This window comes from Monodon monoceros, unplaced genomic scaffold, assembly GCF_005190385.1.
Source record: "Monodon monoceros isolate NGI ecotype Baffin Bay Population unplaced genomic scaffold, NGI_Narwhal_1 Super_Scaffold_2, whole genome shotgun sequence".
Lineage (NCBI taxonomy): Eukaryota > Metazoa > Chordata > Mammalia > Artiodactyla > Monodontidae > Monodon > Monodon monoceros.
The window spans coordinates 44,350,232-44,373,178 of NW_021703776.1; the positions used below are offsets into that span (position 1 = coordinate 44,350,232).

General features: G+C 39.0%; 1 protein-coding gene across 8 annotated transcripts in view; it reads right to left on the reverse strand.

Annotated features, from left to right (window-relative positions):
- Positions 1-22,947, reverse strand: part of MIOS (meiosis regulator for oocyte development) — a 114,379-nt gene that overhangs the window by 24,127 nt on the left and 67,305 nt on the right. For 3 of the 8 annotated variants that reach the window (XR_003795175.1, XR_003795178.1, XM_029233288.1), the window contains exons 1-5: positions 20,497-20,676; positions 20,222-20,321; positions 13,807-15,148; positions 13,379-13,477; positions 403-657 (exon numbers count right to left, since the gene is read on the reverse strand). Coding sequence is in view for 1 of the 8 variants with exons in the window: in XM_029233288.1 (XP_029089121.1) it covers positions 403-657; positions 13,379-13,477; positions 13,807-15,100 (1,648 nt within the window). In the remaining 7 variants the exon portion in view is untranslated. Of the gene's footprint in view, positions 1-402; positions 658-13,378; positions 13,478-13,806; positions 15,152-20,221; positions 20,322-20,496; positions 20,677-21,329; positions 21,467-22,947 lie in introns of those variants that run through there. The other 5 variants (XR_003795176.1, XR_003795181.1, XR_003795179.1 and 2 more) reach the window with 5 other exon arrangements.

Consider the following 22,947-nt stretch of genomic DNA (forward strand, 5'->3'; position numbering starts at 1 on the left):
AGTGTCATTCAGTTTCCTAAAAGTCAACCAAAAACCATACAAAAAATAAAGCATAAACTAAAATACACTCAAATGTTTGCCATAAAAATGCCTGCCAACTAAAGTAGTCCTAATCTCCAAGAAAATACATTTTTTAAATGTATGTTAACTATCTTCAAGGAAAAAACACTGAAATGAACACACTTGAGTATTCCTTATAATATTAAGAAGACAATTAAGACTTTTCCTTTTTCAATAAACAAAAGGGATGGACTAAACATTTACTTTAATAGAGACAGTTCTGTGCTAATTTCTCTTTCAAAAAAGTTTACCAAAAATATTGATTAGAGCTTTAACAATTATCAGCATCTTTTCTTTCAAGGATTCTATGAACGGCAAATATCTTATTATATAACCCAATACCTTTTTCTGAAGATGCCCCTTCATTCAGGATCTGGATTGCTCGTCGAATATCCAAGTTGAACAATGCCACAGCGGCAGCTCTCTCCCATTCCCCTTCTTGTACAAGGGAGTTCAAAAATGGCCCCACGTCGACATCCGTTCCTTTCTTTATCCACCCACAAAGCTGTAAAGCTAAGATTCTCTCTTCAGTTAAATTCTGAATATCAGTTTGCTTATCCAACCCACTCCAATTATGTCTGCTGCTTTCTACCATTCCTAAAAAGAAAAACACCTTTATATTATTGTTTATTAGTTTTTGAAATGTGTTTGGAAAATAAGTCAGTTTTACATAGGACTATTTCAACATTAGATTTTAAATATTCAACTTCTCAGCCACAATTTCATGATAGCATAAGTATAAGACATGCCACAAACAAAACACATTTTACATGTTGCTAAGTACAAACTTCCCCGAGTTACCAGAAAGAGCTGTAGGACTAACAGTCAATGCTTGATGGGCTATGCTGAGTCACTGCTTCAGAGCAGCCTCCCTGACCACCTAATCTAAAATAGGGTGCCACCTGTATTATCTAACTAACGATTGGTTCCTCTATGTCCTTTAGCACTAACATAAGCTCCCATATTTTATTTAATTTATTTTCAGTCTTATCTCTTCTACTAGAACATAAGCTCCTACTAGAACATACGCTCCAAAAGGGCTGGCATCTTTTCTTTTTATATTTGAAAGGTATCCCCAGTGTCTGAGATTCGATACTCACACTCTCTCCCTCCCCCTTCTGCCACTCTATGTATGAATATATACATCTATATGAAAAAAAATGAGATCAAAAACATCGAAGTACTTTGAAATGTTAAGTACTAAGCTAAAATACAACAGGAATTATTTGAAGGTTCTCCCCACTTACTAAACCAGGAGACTTTATGGCCTCCTTTTCTTTTCACAAGGAATTTAAATAATTCTTGTAACATTACTTAGATTGCAATCAAGGCAGCTGATCCTAACGGGGGGATAATTTCACGTAAGATGATACTTGGTGCCAAATTAAGGTAAAAGAAAGATGAAACTTAAGGACTCTATTAATTGCAACTCAAATTCTTAAAAGTTCTAGAAAGTTTTACCATCAAAATTGTCATTAATTATCTGTTCTTATTTTAACAAAAAGGATTTTCAGAATAAACTGAATTAGGAATTAGGAAGCAAGAATGTCCAACATTACAAATGTCTTTTATTAGTAGTAATTTACACTTGTAATTTACAGCATCCTACATTTATATAGTTACATATAATACAGTAATTATACATTTGTAGGGACTTCCCTGGTGGCGCAGTGGTTTAGAATCTGCCTGCCAGTGCAGGGGACACGGGTTCACTCCATGGTCCAGAAAGATCCCACGTGCCACAGAGCAACTAAGCCCGTGCACCACAACTACTGAGCCTGCGCTCTAGAGCCCACGAGCCACAGTTACTGAAGCCCGCATACCTAGAGCCCGTGCTCCGCAACAAGAGAAGCCATCACAATGAGAAACCCGAACACTGCAACAAAGAGTAGGCCCCACTCACTGCAACTAGAGAAAGCCCACGCACAGCAACAAAGACCCAAGGCAGACAAAAAAAAAAAAGAAAAAATAAAGAGAATACCTGCACATCAAAAAGAGGAACCGTGCTGCTCTATATGCAGCCATGAGGGAAGTCAGTGAAGACAAAATCACTTATAGCTTATGAAAGTGAGATTTTAAGAACTCTGAGAAAACTTAGAATTAAATGATAAAGTTAATAAAACACGTTAAAAATTAAAGAAGACTTTTTATTCTGAATAACAAATTTAAACTGTTTAAATAGTATGTAGTCATTAAATTTCATGTAGAACAAGCTGCAGATGTAGTATAAGGTATTTACTTTCTTATCTCCTGTATAAATTTTGGATTCAGTACTGATGATATTATTTAATTAACGGTAAAAATTTAAGCAGGTGAACAAAAAGCAATTTATTTGTTAAACAATTCCTCACAGCTTAATAATTTCTAGTTTCTTAGAGTTTTTATTTTCTAGAATTGCGTCATGAAATAGAGATCAGTGTGTATGAATCCAAAGAGCTCAGAGCTAGGAGGTGGAAAAGTTTCCTGCAAGTGCATGGATATTGCGTCACATTATTGTGGCTGCTCAGAGACCTTCCCACTGCTTAATAACTATGTTACAAGAAATTCGGGTTATCAAATAAGCAATGTGATATTATTGTGGGTTTTTAAGTACATAGTCATATTATGATTTTTAGTATGCATGAATTTTTAAATATGATTAATTTAAATCTATTTATACACATTATGTAATACTAAAGTGACAAGATTGTATCCCCAAAATTTGAGACTACTCTATATATAAATAATAAAATCAATGTTTTATGATGGTTGTGAGGGAAACAAGTGAAACAAGTTCACTTAAACATTAAAAAAACATTTAAAATATTTTTTTGTTTCAAATACTACATCAAGCAAACACTATGCTACTTGTAGTTGTAAGTTTGTTGCATTTTTACATCTATATAATAACAGAGCAGTAATTTTATCCAGTGTTTATAAGAACATTTTTGTTCTTAAAAACCTAAATCCCAGCAATTCTGCCCGTTAAAGTAATTCTTCTTAACAGACATGCTTTCTAGATCAGTTTACCATTTAAGTATGAAAAATATTTTCATCATGTTGGATGGAAAGCTGACCAACATTATATAATTTTCTGCCATCTTAAAAAGAAGGAATTATACCTACTGACAACCCTGTGACCTTGCTCCACAAGACGTACAAGGCATTCCCTCAGAGCATGCATTCTATTCTTCCTGATTGATTTCAACACTTGGCCCTTCCAAAAAACTAGCCTTATCTCCACCAGCCTACACCTCCAAGATTCTACCCACTCCCATCACAGACACACTTCAAGTTATTTCTTCTCCAAAAGAGCCACTTTCTAACCACAACCTCATAGACTTCCAGCTCACAATCTCAACCTCACAATCTCTTGACCACTCATATCTTTACTTATTAGTCTTCTGTCATTTTCCTCCCTAACCAAGTTAGATCCCAAGGACCAACAAATGAACCATTCTTTTTCCAGTATTCTTAACTCTCTTGGCCCATTGTCTTTTATTCTTTCTTCTGCTAAAGCAACGTTGCCCCACAGTCCTCCCATTTCTCAAGACAACTCTCTCTCCTCTTCTCTGTATCTCCTCTCCACAGCCTCCCTGCTCTTCTCAACAAGCAAACCTACTATGTTGAGAAAGTAGGAGCCATCAAGTGGAAAACCTGTCAGTGTCTGATCACTCAACATTAAACAACCTGCATACCTTTCCCCTCTCCCTACTGTGGAGTAGGTGTACATCCTCCTGTGTGTAAAGCCAATCTTTCACCTGTGCTTTGGATCCCTTCCTAGGAATTCTGCTTTTCAGCCTCTTTACTCTGCATCTGCCAATTTCTAAGGGTTTCCTCTCATCAGCATTTAAACACACTTTAATCAATTCCATGTTAAAAACAAAAACAACACAAAAGCCTTCCCATGACTCCAGATTCACCTGCTGCTATCACTGTATATCTTTTTATCCTCCTTCATACAGTCAAATTTCTTGAAAGAATTAATTAAAATGGATGACCTCTTTCTTCACCCTACATTTTCTGCCCATTGGACATCTCTATCTAGCTATATCAAATTTATCCCAAAATAAACTCTTTTCTTATTTTCAAATGCATTCTACCTATGTTATTCCTATCTAATTAACTGCTATTAGTATTATCCCAGTTGTCTTAGCATGCTTTCATTTTTCCTTCCCCTCCATCCCCTGAATCCGATTAATTAAATTCTGTCCCACTCTCTATCCACATTTCTCTAGCTCTTCTGCCACTTACCTTCGTAAGAACACCATCATATCTTGCCTGATAACTGTGGCTTCTGAGGTCCCTGCTATCAATCTTGATCCCCTCCAATCCATTCCACACACAGAGTGACAGCTTTAAAACACAAATTTCCCTAAACCCTCACCATGATTTCTAAGTCCTGGTTACCCCACTGCCTCAATTCTCTCTTCGCGTCCTCTCTCACACTCTGTTCCTGCAATACTGAGTGTGCTATGCTCCCTCTCCTCTGGGATCACTGCATATGCTGCTCCCTGTCTGAACCCTGTCTTTGCCTTTACCTCTTGCAGGAAACCAACACTAATTCCTAAAACCAGATTATGAATTCTTCTGTACTTAATTGTCTGTTCTTCCTCATATTATAACTATTTACTTGTCCATATTCTGAAGTATACTTGACCCTTGAACAACATGGGTTTGAACTGCATGGGTCCACTTATACACAGTTTTCAATAAAGATAGTACCTGTGTTTTCATTTTATAGATATCTAAATGTGGGGAAAAGTTAGTGTTCGATTAAAGATCACAATATGTGGAAACAAAAGAACGAGGGTTTGAGTCCTGATTCTACCAAACTGTTTCAGCTTCCTGTCCTTGAATGAGTCATTTATCAATTTCTTTGTTTTTCAGGCAGAAATACAAGTACACAGATTTTTGAGTGGGGTAAAAGGGATCAGTAACCCTAACTACCCCCTCTCCTTGTTCAAGGCTCAACTGTAGAATGTAAACTCCCCAAGAGCAGGAATGATATCTATCTTGCATAGTCTCCATGAGTGAAGAGACTTAGCTCTCTTCTTTACAGTTATGTCTCCAGTTCCTAGGAGAATTCTTGGCATATAGTGAGCATGTAATGAATACCTGGCGAATGAATGAATAAATTTACCTCATATTACAGTTGTAAGAATTAAAGTAACATGGAGAAAGCAACTAGTATGATGTCTAATTCATAGTAAGCACTCACTATATATTATCTGTCACCAAAGTTAAAATTTAGCTCTAATAAACTTGTGCATTAGGTAATGGTGGGCAAGATGGCTCAATGTGTTGACTTACTATGTGTTGAATTATTAGAGATACAATTAGAAAAGAAGTATGGCCAGAGAAAAGACTGGAACTTAGGACTGCCAACTTTGACAGTCATTTCTCTACTTTTTACTTTTTGGGTTACAGAAACAAAATATCTAGACCAAACTAAACAAAAAGCTAAAAGTCTATCAATGAGATAATCTTTCCAACAGTAGTCTTTTTTAGTTTGGGTAAAGACTACTCTTGACTCAAGACAAGATACTCAGTTTGTCTCTACTCCACCAGAAACATATAAAGATATTCCATTTTCCCCCCTTGCTTTTCCTCAGAGGTAGTGTATTGGCTTTTCCCTGAAATATATCAAAGTACAGCTAGACCAGTCCCTCCCATCAGGAAGCTTGCACAAGCCTCTTAGATAGCCTCATCCACAGAGGGCAGACAGAAGAAGCAAGAAGAACTATAATCCTTCAGCCTGTGGAATGAAAACCATATTCACAGAAAGACAGACAAAATAAAAAGGTAGAGGACTATGTACCAGATAAAGGAACAAGATAAAACCCCAGAAAAACAACTAAACAAAGTGGAGATAGGCAACCTTCCAGAAAAGTAATTCAGAATAATGATAGTGAAGATGACCCAGGTCCTCGGAAAAAGAATGGAGACAAACATCGAGAAGATGCAAGAAATGTTTAAAAGAACAAACAAAGATGAACAATACAATAAGTGAAATGAAAAATACACTAGAAGGAATCAATAGCAGAATAACTAAAGCAAAAGAACAGACAACTGAACTGGAAGACAGAATGGTGGAAATTACTGCCATGGAACAGAATAAAGAAAAAAGAAAGAAAACAAATGAAGACAGCCCAAGAGACCTCTGGGACAACAATGAATGCACCAACATTTGCATTATAGGGGTCCCAGAAGGAGAAAAGAGAGAGAAAGGACCCAAGAAAATATTTGAAGAGACTGTAGTCAAAAACTTCCCGAACATGGGAAAGGAAATAGGCACCCAAGTCCAGGAAGCGCACAGAGTTACAGGCAGGATAAACCCAGGGAAAAACACGCCAAGACACATAGTAATCAAACAACAAAAATTATTAAAAACAACAAGGGAAAACTAACAAATAACATACAAGGGGACTCCCATAAAGTTAACAGCTGATTTCTCAGCAGAAACTCTACGAGCCAGGGAGTGGCACAATATATTTAAAGTGATGAAAAGGAAGAACCTACAACCAAGATTACTCTACCCAACAAGGATCTCATTCAGATTCGACAGAGAAATCAAAGCTTTACAGATAAGCAAAAGCTAAGAGAATTCAGCACCACCAAACCAGCTCTACAGCAGATGCTAAAGGAACTTCTCTAAGAGGGAAACACAAGAGAAAAAAAGGACCTACAAAAACAAACCCAAAACAATTAAGAAAATGATCATAGGAACACACATATAGAAAATTACCTTAAATGTGAAAGGATTAAATGCTCCAACCAGGGCTTCCCTGGTGGCGCAGTGGTTGAGAGTCCGCCTGCCAATGCAGGGGACACGGATTCGTGCCCTGGTCCAGGAAGATCCCACATGCCATGGAGCGGCTGGGCCTGTGAGCCATGGCCGCTGAGCCTGCGCGTCCAGAGCCTATGCTCCACAACAGGAGAGGCCACAACAGCGAGAGGCCCGTGTACTGCAAAAAAAAAAAAAAAAAAAAAAAGGTCCAACCAAAAGACACAGGCTTGCTGAATGGATACAAAAACAAATCCTGTCTATATGCTACCGACAAGAGACCCACTTCAGACCTAGGGACACATACAGACTGAAAGTGAGGGGATGGAAAAAGATATTCCATGCAAATGGAAATCAAAAGAAAGCTGGAGTAGCAATACTCATATAAGATAAAATAGATTTTAAAATACAGAATGTTACAAGAGGCAAGTAGGGACACTACATAATGATCAAGGGATCAATCCAAGAAGATATAACAATTATAAATATATATGCACCCAACATAGGAGCACCTCAATACAAAAGGCAATTGTTAACAGCTATAAAAGAGGAAATCGACAGTAACACAATAATAGTGGGGGACTTTTAACACTTCACTTACACCAACTGACAGATCATCCAGACAGAAATTTAATAAGGAAACACAAGCTTTAAATGACACAATAGACCAGATAGATTTAATTGATATCTATAGGACATTCCATCTGAAAACAGCCGATTACACTTTCTTCTCAAGTGCACACAGAACATTCTCCAGGATAGATCACATCTTGGGTAACAAAGCAAGCCTCAGTAAATTTAAGAAAACTGAAGTCATATCAAGCATCTTTTCTGACTACAATGCTATGAGATTATAAATAAATTAAAGGGAAAAAAACATAAAAAACACAAACACACTGAGGCTAAACAACAGATTACTAAATAACCAAGAGATCACTGAAGAAACCATAGAGGAAATTAGAAAATATCTAGAGACAAATGACAATGAAAACACGATGAACCAAAACCTATGGGACGCAGCAAAAGCAGTTCTAAGAGGGAAGTTTATAGCTATATAATCCTACCTCAAGAAATAAGAAAAATCTCAAATAAACAATCCAACCTTACACTTAAAAGAACTAGAGAAAGAACAAACAAAACCCAAAGTTAGTAGAAGGAAAGAAATCATAACGATCAGAGCAGAAATAAATGAAACAGAAACAAAGAAAACAATAGCAAAGATCAATAAAACTAAAAGCTGGTTCTTTGAGAAGATAAACAAAATTGATAAACCTTTAGCCAGACTCATCAAGAAAAAGAGGGAGAGGACTCAAATCAATAAAATTAGAAATGAAAAAGGAGAAGTTACAACGGACACCGCAGAAATACAAAGCATCCTAAGAGACTACTACAAGCAACACTATGCCAATAAAATGGACAACCTGGAAGAAATGGACAAATTCTTAGAAAGTTATAACCTTCCAAGACTGATCCAGGAAGAAACAGAAAATATGAACAGACCAATCACAAGCACTGACACTGAAACTGTGATTTAAAATCTTCCAACAAACAAAAGTCCAGGACCAGATGGCTTCACAGGTGAATTCTATCAAACATTTAAAGAAGAGCTAATACCCATCCTTCTCAAACTCTTCCAAAAAATTGCAGAGGAAGGAACACTCCCAAACTCATTCTACGAGGCCACCATCACCCTGATACCAAAACCAGACAAAGAGACTACAAAAAAAGAAAATTACAGACCAATATCACTGATGAATATAGATGCAAAAATCCTCAAGAAAATACTAGCAAACAGAATCCAACAACACATTAAAAGAATCATACAACATGATCAAGTGGGATTTATCCCAGGGATGCAAGGATTCTTCAATATATGCAAATCAATCAGTGTGGTACACCATATTAACAAATTGAAGAATAAAAAGCATATGATCATCTCAATAGATGCAAAAAAACCTTTTGACAAAATTCAACACCCATTTATGATAAAAACCCTCCAGAAAGTGGGCATAGAGGGAACTTACCTCAACATAATAAAGGCCATGTATGACAAACCCACAGCAAACATCATTCTCAAAGGCGAAAAACTGAAAGCATTTCCTCTAAGATCAGGAACAAGACAATGATGTCCACTCTTGCCACTATTATTCAACACAGTTTTGGAAGTCCTAGCCGCGGCAATCAAAGAGAAAGAAATAAAAGAAATACAAATTGGAAAAGAAGTAAAACTGTTACTGTTTCCAGATGACATGATACTATACACAGATAATCCTAAAGATGCCACCAGAAGACTACTAGAGCTAATCAATGAATTTGGTAAAGGTGCAGGATACAAAATTAATGCACAGAAATCACTTGCATTCCTATACACTAACAACAAAAACTCAGAAAGAGAAATTAAGGAAACAAACCCATTCACCACTGCAACAAAAAGAATAAAATACCTAGGAATAAACCTACCTAAGGAGGTAAAAGACCTGTACTCAGAAAACTATAAGACACTGATGAAAGAAATCAAAGATGACACAAACAAATGGAGACATATGCCATGTTCTTGGATGGGAAGAATCAATATTGTGAAAATGACTATACTACCCAAAGCAATCTACAGATTCAATGCAATCCCTATCATATTCCCAATGGCATTTTTTTACAGAACTAGAACAAGAAATCTTAAAATTTGTACGGAGACACAAAAGATGCCTGAATAGCCAAAGCAACCTTGAAGAAAAAAAAACCAGAGCTGAGGAATCAGACTTCCTGACTTCAGACTATACTACAAAGTTACAGTAATCAAGACAATATGGTACTGGCACAAAAACAGAAACATAGATCCATGGAACAGGATAGAAATTCCAGAGATAAACCCACACATCTATGGTCAACTAATCTATGACAAAGGAAGCAAGGATATACAAGGAGAAAAGACAGTCTCTTCAATAAGTGGTGCCAGGAAAACTGGACAGCCATATGTAAAAGAATGAAATTAGAATACTCCCTAACACCATATATAAAAATAAACTCAAAATGGATTAAAGACCTAAATGTAAGACCAGACAATATAAAACTCTTACAGGAAAACATAGGAAGAACACTCTTTGACATAAATCACATCAAGATTTTTGACCCACCTCCTAGAGTAATGGAAATAAAAACAAAAATAAACAAATGGGACCTAATGAAACTTAAAAGCTTTTGCACAGCAAAGAAAACCATAAACAAGACGAAAAGGCAACCCTCAGAGTGGGAGAAAATATCTGCAAACAAATCAATGGACAAAGGATTAAACTCCAAAATATATAAACAGCTCATGCAGCCCAATATTAAAAAAACAAACAACCCAATCAAAAGATGGGAAGAAGACCTAAATGGGCAGGAGACATTTCTCCAAAGATGACATACAGATGGCCAAGAGGCACATGAAAAGCTGCTCAACATCACTAATTATTAGAGAAATGCAAATCAAAACTACAATGAGGTTATCACCTCACACCAGTTAGAATGGGCACCATCAGAAAATCTACAAACAACAAATGCTGGACAGGGTGTGAGGAAAAGGGAATCCTCTTGCACTGTTGGTGGGAATGTAAATTGATATAGCCACTATGGAGAACAGTATGGAGGTTCCTCAAAAAACTAAAAATAGAATTACCATATGACCCAGCAATCCCACTACTGGGCATATACCCAGAGAAAACCATAGTTCAAAAAGACACATGCACCCCAGTGTTTATTGCAACACTACTTACAATAGCCAGGTCATGGAAGCAACCTAAATGCCCACTGACAGACAAATGGATAAAGAAGATGTGGTACATACATACAATGGAATATTACTCAGCCATAAAAAGGAAGGAAATTGGGTCATTTGTAGAGATGTAGATGGACATAGAGACTGTGATACAAGTGAAGTAAGTCAGAAAGAGAAAAACAAATATTGTATATTAACGCATATATGGGGAATCTAGAAAAATGGTACAGATGAACTGGTTTGCAAGGCAGAAACAGACACACAGATGTAGAGAACAAACATATAGACACCAAGGGGGGAATGTGGCAGGTGGGGGGGGATTAAAAAAAAAAAAGTACAGCAGAAACAATAAACCTCAGAATATTGAGAATGCAATGTGGTCTGACCTACTATATAGCTGTAAATACTACTTATGGGGGTAATACATAACTGTCCTTTTACTTTCATTAATAAAAATGGGAGTCTCTAATTAAACTCATTTTATTATTTATAATAAAACTTACTTTTTTGGGTCAAGAGCTAATGAGAGAACACCAAAATGAAATAGATGATATAAGTAGTCTACTGAATCTTCAATGTGAAGATTGTATTTTAGAAGTAATTTATTTAGTAATGTATTTAGAAGTAATTTAGTAATTTAGAAGTAATTTAGAAGTAATTTAGTAATTTAGAAGTCCTTAAAAAAATCAAAATAATATAACCATTTAATTGAAATGTTTAATGTACTCTTATTTAAAAACAGCATTTTATTTTGTATTTTTTTGTAGAGTATTTATGAAAGTCCTATAAAAAAAAAAGTTAGATTTATTACTTCTACTGCCACTCTTTGACTAAATAATGTAAACTGCTTTTCTAGCAGCTTGAGTTGGGCCCAAATTTGACTGCTATCAAAAACTAGAAACCAAATCCTAGGTTGGGAAGATAACTATAATATAACCCACAATTCAATCCCAATAAAGACAATAAGAACAACTGTTTAAAGAAGTCAGTGAAAAAACAGTAAGTTTGGCTCTTCTGTCATCTTTATTTTACTCTTAAATAGTTTATTAATTTCAATCTTACATTAATTCATGCATCATTCAATCATCAAAGACTACTTCACATACAGATGGCCAAAAAACACATGAAAAGATGCTCAACATCACTAATTATTAGAGAAATGCAAATCAAAACTACAGTGAGGTATCACCTCACACCAGTCAGAATGACCATAATCAAAAATCTACAAACCATAAATGACAGAGAGGGTGTGGAGAAAAGGGAACCCTTCCACACTATTGGTGGGAATGTAAATTGATACAGCCACTATGGAGAACAGTATGTTCTTTAAAAAACTAAAAATAGGGCTTCCCTGGTGGCGCAGTGGTTGAAGAGTCCGCCTGCTGATGCAGGGGACACGGGTTCGTGCCCTGGTCTGGGAGGGTCCCACATGTCATGGAGCGGCTGGGCCCATGATCCATGGCTGCTGGGCCTGCACATCTGGAACCTGTGCTCCCCAACGGGAGAGGCCACATCAGTGAGAGGCCCGCGTACCGCAAAAAAAAACCAAACTAAAAATAGAGCTACCATATGACCCACCAACCCCACTCCTGGCCATATATCCAGAGAAAACCATAATTTGAAAGGATGCATGCACCGCAATGTTCATTGCAGCACTATTTACGATACCCAGGACATGGAAGCAACCTAAATGTCAATCAACAGACGAATGGATAAAGAAGATGTGGTGTATATACATATATATATATATATGTATACACACACACACACACACACACACACACACACACACACACCATGGAATATTACTCAGCCATAAAAAGGAACAAAATAATGCCATTTGCAGCGAAATGGATGGACCCAGAGATTGTCATACAGACTGAAGTCAGAAAGAGAAAGACAAATATCATATAATACTGCTTATACGTGGAATCCAGAAAAATGAACTTATTTGCAAAGGAGAAATAGAGTCACAGATGTAGAAAACAAGCTTATAGTTACCAATGGGGGAAGCGGGGTTGGGGAGTGGATGAATTGGGAGTTGGGACTGACATATATACACTACTATATATAAAATAGATAACTAATGAGAACCTACTGTATACCACAGTGAACTCTAATCAGTGCTCTGTGGTGACCTAAATGGGAAGGAAATCTAAAAAAGAGTGGATATATGTATATGTATAACTGATTCACTTTGCTGTACAGCAGAAAGTAACACAATATTGTAAAGCACCTATATTCTAATAAAAATTAATTTAAAAAAAAGAAAGGAAAAAAGGAAACAAACTACAGCAATTAAAAAATAAAGACTATTTCAGATAAGACACCTCAGGTAAGGCCATACCTCATGTCATAGTTATACAGTACTTACCATTGGGTAGCTAAGTGAGAGGGTTTAGGCAGCAAAATAAAAAGGGGTCTCCTTCAGTTGGAAAAATTTTAATTTAGTTTTTATAAAAGCAAATACTGTGCTAAAATCTGAACCAACAACCAGGATCCTATAAATCCTCTAATGTAATACCTTTCAAAGTGGGTCTTCAAAACCAATAATAGTGAATAAATTAATGAATAAATTTAGAAAGTCAATCACTTCAAAGAACCAAGACTCCTTCCAAAAAGAATTTTAAATATAAGAACAATTATGCATTTAACACAATTCACTAAAAATATCTAGTCAAAAACAACACAACAAAAAAAGAATATTTATGTACACTATCCTGAGATAACTAAATTTGGGGGGAAAATAAGAGTACAAAAATTATAAACATATTGCAGAAAATAAAACAGAATTTTCTTACCCAAAGATGATTTTACAATTGATTTAATTCCTGAATAAACCAATGATCCTTTGTTGCCTGGAGATTTCTGATCCATATCTTCTGTATACTGCTTCATAAGTATTTAAATGCATAGGAAATACTAGTAATGATGCATAATAAAATATTTCAAAGCTTAACTTATTTTGATTTGGAACCAATTCATAATAGGCATCAGTGCAAGAAGGTGGTTGGTTCTACTCTATTGTAGAGATATATTTTTCTCCCTCCTACACAATCTGCAAAGCAGTATTTCAACAGTTTTAAACAATTTTACTTTGGAATTTTAGTATTAAGTCTTGCATTTGCACATAAAACATTCAGCACGATATTTACAGACTGACCTTTTGGCAAATTTCAAGAACATTTCTACCAAATTCTTCTTACAAAACTCACAATGCAAAGGATATAGTGCAGAGTATACCAGAGTGACTTGAGCTGTGGATCTTCATTTCCCGCTAAAATATGGTTTCTCCACACCTGTTCTGTATCAAGTCCGTACCTTGATAAAGCCCGAAGGCGCATCTTCGTTGCTATATCTTTTTCTAAAGAATTATCATTTTCTTCTTCCGCACATTCATACAAATGACGACCACAAGCCCACATTAAAGATGTAATTGGGCTCCAGGCAAGAGAGATCCTTTCAAAAACAGTGAAGTCAGACATTGTTCGGTTGGGAGTTACAACTATCATTCGATTTTGACTTGTTGGATGCCAAGCAAAGGAGGCAATGTAATTGTCACAAGGTTGCACACTTCTTTCAATTATTGTGGGTTCAGTTTCGTCTCCAATGGGAGTGGGTGTGTGCTGCATATCATATAATCTAATAATATTACTATCCCTTGTTAAAGTGGCAAGCAGACCAGTCCTAGTTGGACACCATGCTACTTTTGTTAAGGGCTTTGGTTGCTCAGTCAAAGTCAAAACTGGCTTCTCAAATTTCCTAAGATCCCATATTGCAACCTGACCTTCATAAAAGGAAGCAACACGATCATGGAAGTATGGGTCTACTGTCACGCCCTGAACAGCTTTTGTATTCACAAACATCTTTTGGCTTGTATTCCGAAGATCAAAAATGGCTAGGTTACGATGCATACCAGCAAGGAGAAGTTTCTGGTCTCGTGGAAGCCAACAAAGAGAGAGACAAGCATCATTCTGTCCTAATTCATAAAGTGGTTTTGTTACTAATAATGTTGTTTCAGTTTCACCTGCCGAAAGTCTTACTTTCTCCATGGGAACTATATCAGGCGTGTATTTGCTGCAGATGTCCCAAATCAGCACTGAAAAGTCAGCTCTATGTTTATCTAGACCAGCAGCAAGCCAGTTACTATCCAATGGATTCCATGCAAGAGTATTGCATTGTCGTGCATGTTTTGGAACAAACTCTTTTCCTATCAAATCTTTGAACTTTGAGTTATGATCTTGACCAAGACTTGTAAGTACAACTCGACCATTTGCTTGTCCAACTGCTAGGAGACATTCAGGGTCATAATTGAGATACCAGGCAACACATTTCATATAGGGTGTTTCTGAATTTATTGAGAGTAATGTAGCTGCAGAGTCTTCAGATAAACGTAGAGATCCAGCTTTGAATTCTGAATTCACAGTAGATTCCACGTGATAAAGGCTAAGTTCTGAGTCACATACAACAAATCTATCAACCTGGTGTGGTGCCCACAATATATCAGGTTTGGTACCACTCATGCTTACTGATGATCTCGAAGAGTGCAGTTAGGTCCATTCACTGAAAATCTGCTTAAAAATAAAAAGTTTTAAAATGTTAACAAAATACAATTCTAAGCTGAATCAACTATTCAGAAAGTCAGGAAATTTTCTACACAGGTACTCTGTTTTTCAATATATTTATATTTCTTCTAACCGCTATGAATTCAAGACAATATTTATTAATAAAAGGGGAAAAGAAGAACTTCCTCCAATAAGATGAGCTGGTAGGAATCTGAGAACTCCATTCTGGCTTTATTTCCCATGATCAATTATCTTAATTGCACTATTACTAGTACCTTCAATTTAACCTCAGGGTTGAAATAACTTCAGTGTGGTGAGCAAATTAATAAGTATCATCCATCTGAAGGGGATAAAACTTTAAAGGGTTATGAATCACATATCTAAGCAACAAGTTTAAAGCAGCACTATCCAACAGAACCTCCTGGAATGATAGAAATGTTCTGTATCTGGACTGTCCAATATGGTAGCTACTAGCCACATGTGGCTACTGAGCACAAGAAATGTGGCAGTGCAAATTTTACATTTTATTTAATTTTAATTAATTTTAATATAAATGGCCACATGAGGCCACCATAATGACCAATGCAGATTTAAAGTACAAAGCCACTAGTTTCTTCCTCAAATTTCAACGATAAGAAGCAGGAATGTATTGAGCGGAGTCGAGTTCAACTCCTAGCTCTGACAATATGCTAGCTGTATACCTCAAAAAGGCCTTTGTGTTTGGGGGTCCTTTTATTTTCTCATCTGTACAACATAAGAACTGGTTTAGACTAATGTTTCCCAAATTTCAGTTATTCATGTACCACCAGTGCCATTATTTAATATTTTTATTTAAACTGACTCATTTTTAAAATCTGAAAATCAATTTTAATTTCATCGTAAGGTCCATGAGTCATGGGTACAATATGCTAAATATATTTTTTTCTAACATACTTAAATAAACATATAACTATTAAAAATGATTGATTGTGTTACCTAAAATCATCCTGTTTATGACCAGTAGGACACACTGCACTTTGGGAAACTGAATTAAGTGAGCATTAGAGGCTCTTTCAGTTTTCAATTCTATAAACTTCGAATAGGTATTTGAAACAGCAATTTTGAAAAGATAAATATGCTAGTAGTAGTTTAAGCACATAAGCACTAAAAATAGTTATGCTAAAGATGGTAGTTTAATAATAAAAGCTACTTACAAAAATGTAAATTTCTGTTTTTAAGCAAGTCTGGCTAGAGGTAACAGTCTGGATTAAAAATGAACAAAGAGGGCTTCCTTGGTGGCACAGTAGTTAAGAATCTGCCTGCCAATGCAGGGGACACGGGTTCGATCCCTGGTCCGGGAAGATCCCACATGCCGCGGAGCAACTAAGCCCGTGCACCACCACTACTGAGCCTGAGCTCTAGAGCCCGCAAGCCACAACTACTGAGCCCACGTGCCACAACTACTGAAGCACGCGTGCCTAGAGCCCGTGCTCCACAACAAGAGAAGCCACCGCAATGAGAAGCCTGTGCACCACAATGGAGAGTAGCCCCTGCTCGCTGCAACTAGAGAAAGCCCACGCCCAGCAACGGAGACCCAACACAGCCAAAAATAAATAAATAAAATAAATAAATTTATTTAAAAAAAAAAGAACAAAGATACTCATAATCCTCATGGCAACTGGTATCTGTACATCCATGCTGTCAGTTCTTAAAGAGTCAAGTTACGGTTCATTCATCTCTCTATACCCTGTACCAGATGCAGAGCCTGGCACAGACTCCTAATAAAGATATTCTAAACAAATTCAGCTCAGACATATGTTTTGATCTTGTAAAAGTTTCAGTCAGGAATTATTAGTCCAGAATTTCAATACACTCATAAAATTTAGATGACTGGGAAAAGCCTTTAAGAATTCTCATACCGCCTTATTTCCTTCCTTAATATTTCTGAAGCCCAAGATCAATCATTTCAATTATATTCTTACTAGCACCCTCAATTTCTTCATTTCCTTGCCACTTTTGCCTTCCCCAACTAGCTCAACTGTCTTCTTTCTTCCACTCAGGCTGCAGAGTCTCACAGTTCTGCAGACTGACTCCATAAAAAATTAAGGTAGACAACATGTCTGGCCTGTGGTGCTGGTTCAGCAGTTCTTTTATTCATCTTCCCACTCTGGCCTTTATGAAATCAAAGTGATCCTTTTAAAATACAGACTTATCCAGGTTATCGAACTCCTGCTTAAAACCCTCTCATGGTTTCCAACTGCTGTTAGCATAGAGTTCTCATTCTTCGACAAAACCTACAAAACCCTAAATGATCCAGCCTCAATGCACCCTTTTCTCCTCCCTGCTAACTGTGTTCTAGCTATACTGTCCTTTTCATTGCCTAGAATGTAATCCTCCACCCATCACCACACCTTTGCAAATGCCATTCCTTCAGGTTGGAGCATTCTTCCCTCCCTTCTCGGCCATGTTAAAACCTGCTCAACCTTGACTTCAACCACAGTCTATCCCCTCCCCAATCTAAATCAGGTTACTTAGATATACACTATCAATGGAGAATATTCCTTCCCTTTAAATCACCCTCTCGGGCTTCCCTGGTGGCGCAGTGGATAAGAATCTACCTACCAATGTAGGGGATACGGGTTTGATCCCTGGTCCGGGAAGATCCCACATACTGCGGAGCAGCTAAGCCTGTGCGCCACAACTACTGAGCCTATGCTATAGAGCCCGCAAGCCACAACTACTGAAGCCCGCGTGCCCAGAGCCCGTGCTCCACAACGAAGAGTAGCCCCTGCTCACCACAACTAGAGGATGCCCATGTGCGGCAACGAAGACCCAACACAGCCAAAAATAAAATAAATAAAATTTAAAAAATAAACAACAAAAAAATAAATCACCCTCTCCATCTCTCCTACTAGATTATAAACTCCCTAAGAGCAGATGAAGTATCCTTTTTGCTCTCCATTTGAACCTCTTGTACCCAGTACCGTGCTGGGCACTTAGTAGATACTTAGTAATTACTTGTTAAATGAATGCATTTGTTAAATGCTCCCTCTGACACCTCTCACACTGCTTTCTCCAAATTTCACTAATCTCCCCATGCTTACGCCCACTGCCCTTTCCAGTAGGGGTTGGCTCAAGCTGAGAGCAAAGTGCCCACTGTCATAACTGGTTCCAATAATGGGTAAGGGCCCACAGTGAGCAACCCTGAGAGGATCACTCTAATACACTGACTTTCGTTTATTCTATAAGCATTTTGGGGCATCTTCTATGTTCTAGACACTGTTCTAAATGCTGGGCACACAGAGGTAAACAGGGACAAATAAGGTCCCCGGTTGCTATGGAATGAACTGTGACCTCCCAAAATTTGTATGTTGAAGTGTTAATCATAACTCCACGTGACTGTCTTGGAGATAGAGTCTTTAAGGAGGTAATTAAGGTTAAGGTTAAATGAGGTCATAAGGGTGAAGTCCTGATCTGACAGAACTGGTGCCCTTAAAATAGAGATACCAGAGCCCTCTCCCCATGTGAGTACACAGTGAGAAGGAGGCTGTCTGCAAGCTAGGAAGATAGCTACCACCAGAACCAGACCATACTGGCACCCTGATCTCAGACTTCCAGCCTCCAGAACTGTGAGAAAATAAGTTTCTGTCGTTTAAGCCATGGTATTTTGTTATGGTAGCCCAAGTGAACTAATACACTAATAAAACCTGCATTCTAGTGCTGAAGTTATGTCCAGTCTTAAAGAGAATTTAAAAATTTAAGAATAAGAAGGAAAAAAAGCACCTTGTGTAACAGGAAGTAGCTAACACAACAAAAAGAAGGAACAGATGCTGCCAAATTAGGCTTTATTCATACTCATGCCCTTGCAAACAGAGGAAACCTCTTAACTGGAGGTATCCTTAGATCTGGCCCATCTTCCTATCTCACTGAAAGACAAATGCTAAAATAAGCACACTTTTTACATAGGCTTCCTTCCTACAACTGTACTCTTTACACAAATGATCCATGGTTTAAAAAAAAACTGGGTGCCACATGGAAAAATCCATCTTAAAAAAAAAAGAAAGTGTTACTATAATTTTAAAAACTATTTGATTTACATGACTCTCAATGAAGAATCATCCGTATTTCTGATATTATGCACATATTTATATTACCATCCACGAAATCTGACTACAGTAACTCATACAGAATCACAGAACTTGAGCGTTAGAAAGAGGCTAGCAAACCCTAAGTAATTCACATAGGAGTAAAGAGAAGACCAGATGTTTTGATTCTTTTCAACACCACCCTACTCCCATCCTAGATTACTGCATAGAGAAAGGATCAGCTACATCAGTTGCAGGGCCCCCTTCTTCAAAACTTAAGAATTTCAATACTGTGACAGCAGAGCATTAAACCAAGTGCCAGGCCTTCTAAAGATGGGCCTTGTGTGACTGCACGGCTCACACACCATGAAGCTGGCCCTGAATACAGAGGTACATCTATAAGCACCCTCTTAAGAAACATACAGCTGACCCTTGAACAACTCAGGGGTTAGGCCGCAGACCCTCCAACGCAGTCCACATGTAACTTATAGTTGGCCCTTTGTATAAGTGGTTTCTCCTTATCTGTGGTTCTGCATCCTCAGATTCAACCAACTGTGGATTGTGTAGTACTGTGGTATTTACCATTGAAAAAAATCCACGTATAAGTAGACCCATGCAGTTCAAACCTGTGTTGCTCGAGTCAACTGTATTTCTTTACAATCCAACACAATATAGATGGATCCCGGCTCCTGAACAAACACCACTAGGAATATGGTGGAGAGCAAAGAAAAGTGAGCCTGGAGTCAGAAGACCTCCAGCCACTACTAGCTAGACCCTAACAAGCCCCTTAATACTCCAAGACCATAAAATGGAGATAGAACCCACCCTATCTCCTTCTCACAGAATTGTGACAATCAAATTAAATGAGTTCTATGCATTAACAAATGCGTCAGTATCACTACGATTCCCTTAAACAGCTCTGGAAATTAATGTTTTCAAATGCTGGAGACACTGAAAAATTGGGGGTAAAAGGGGTAGGATTTGCAATAATTACAGCTTATATTTAGATGCTCACCTTCAAGTATAACAAGCACTCACTTCCCATCAATGGTCTCTGAGCAAAGGAAAGCCATGATGATGATTCTGTGTTCCTCACCAGAACATCTATAACAGCACTGTCCAACAGAAACATAGCGTAAGCCATATAACTTAAAATTTTCTAATGGCCACATTGAAAAAAAATAAAAAGAAATAAATCTAATTTAGCAATATATATTATTTAACCTAACATATCAAAAATGTTATCCTTTCAACATGTAATCAATGTAAAATTATTAATGAGAAATTTACCTTTTCCTCTTTTTTGTTGTGGTACCAAGTCTTGGAAATACAATATGTATTTTACACTTTCAGCACATCTCAATCCTGTGTGGCTACTGGACAGTGAAGATCTATATAATACTAAGTGTACAAGGTATCCAATCATCCTTTTATGTTGTTGTCTTTTCTACTTGTCGTACCATGACAAATAACAACAGTAGCAGTTTCAAGAAATTTCTACCATCACCATCTTCAAGGAGATGCTCTATATATCTCCAAATTTCCCTTAAAATATAGTTAAACAAAAGGCTGCAAAGGCAGTCATTTGCTAAGTAATTTAGGAATGCTCGTGGCTCCTGTGAGAAGATTTATCCTCTTACGGAGTTTTCATTACTCGTACATGCAGAGGACAGAGCTACGCGGGTGACAGGCCCTTTAAGAAGTATTTATTTAGAGTACAACTAGAGAAAGGCTGGCTGCTCTGCCGAGTAATGCAGAAATCTAAGGGCGACTCCCACACTCCAGACACCTGGCTGAGCTTCGCGTCCAAGGGGAGGACGCGGTTCTAGACAACCCGGCCGCGGTGGAGGCTGCAGCGCGGACCCAGCACCCCGAAGGAGGTCCCCGAGCCCGCGGGCCGCTCGCAGCTCTCAGGCCCGGCCTGACGCCCGGCGCGGTTATCCCGCAGCGCTGAACGCGACTCCCCGCGCCTCGGCTCCAAGGAGGCCCCGGGGTCCGCACCCGCCCGGGCTTTTCAACTGGGCTTGCCCGGGCGCCTAGCGGCCGTCCTGGAGCTCCCGAGCCCTCGACTCGGGCCTCCCGGTCCCGAGTGCGGAGACGCGGCCCGGCCCGCACTCACCGACCTGGCAGGCAGCGGGGCCTTCGTACTGCCGCTTCCGGCCTAGTCGCAGCCCCTCCCGACGGGGGTGGTCCACACGCCGGCAAGATGGCGGCCGCACGACGCGGTCAGTAACCGGGGCCACAGGACCAGGGTCCACTACCCGACCACCGCGCCTCGCAGACGCGCGGACTTGCCTGGGCCTGGGAAGGGGAGTTCCCCGCTACGAGCCCCGCCCCTCGCTCGCCCGCGGAGTCGCACCGCCCTGGGGCGGGGCCACGGCCCCAGAGGCCCCACAGGCCCCGCCTGCTGTCCAAGCGCCCTGGTCCATCTCCTCAAGTCCCGCCCCCTGAGTCCCCAGGCGGGATCCTGGTCACGTGGAGCCGGACTCCTCTCAGAGCTGGGTTATCAATTTTAAGGGATTTGGACGCTTTAGCTCATTTAATTGGTTTAAATTTCCATTAAGGTACTTCCCTGGTGGTCCAGTGGTTAAGACTCTGTGCTCCCAATGTAGAGGGCCTGGGTTCTAAGATCCTGCACGCCCCAATGAAGATGCCCTGTGCAGCAGCTAAGACCCTCACAGCGAAATAAATAAATAAATATTTAAAAATAAATTTACATTAAAAATTTATTTGTGGGGCTTGCCTGGTGGCGCTTCCCTGGTGGCGCAGTGGTTGAGAGTCCGCCTGCCGATGCAGGGGACACGGGTTCGTGCCCCAGTCCGGGAAGAGCCCACATGCCGCGGAGCGGCTGGGCCCGTGAGCCACGGCCGCTGAGCCTGCGCGTCCGGAGCCTGTGCTCCGCAATGGGAGAGGCCACAATAGCGAGAGGCCCGCGTACCGCAAAAAAAAAAAAAAATTTACTTGTGGGCCATCTATGTAGTAGAAAGTCCAGGGTATTTGGTTCACGATTTATTCACTCATTTACTCATTCCACAAACACGTCTCGAGTGCCTATTGTGCACTTGCTGTAATGCTGGGGACACTGGAGTGAGCAAAAAAGACATGGTCCTGGCAGGAAACAGGCAATTAGAGGGCTGCCTAGTTAGGGCTAAAACAGCGCTTCGGCAGGAGGGGCGCCCCTTTAGTGTTTGGGGTGTGTGTGTCAGGAATACTTCCTTGACTGCTAGGCTGAGACAAGGATGAAGATGGGATAGCTGGGAAAGCAAACAGGTCGGAGGGGTTTGGAAGAGAAGAGCCTTCTAGAGCAGAGGAAGAGCATATAGCAGTGCGGAAACAGTGGAGTATGGACAAGTGAACAGAGGAAGTGGGGACAGATTAAGATGATGTATTAGAAAGGCATTTGGAAATCAGGTTAGTGAGTCCGTATGGACTTTTCCTAAAGGCACTGGTGCAGTCATTGAAGGTTTTTAACCAGGAGAATGGTGTAATCAATTTTTACGGGATAAGGTAAGTATCCAAATGAGAGATGATGGTAACCCAGACTACCAGTGGTATGGAGAGTGGGGATGGAGAGAAGTGTGTGGCCTGAGGAATATTTAGACGTTGGGATGAACAGAGCTTGATGATTGATTAAGTGAGTCAGGGAGAAAGAGGATTCTAGGTTTCTGGCTCCCGTAATCGAGTGAATGGGGCTGCCACAGGTGTTACAAATCTTATAGAAACTTTCTTCAGTTGTCCAGC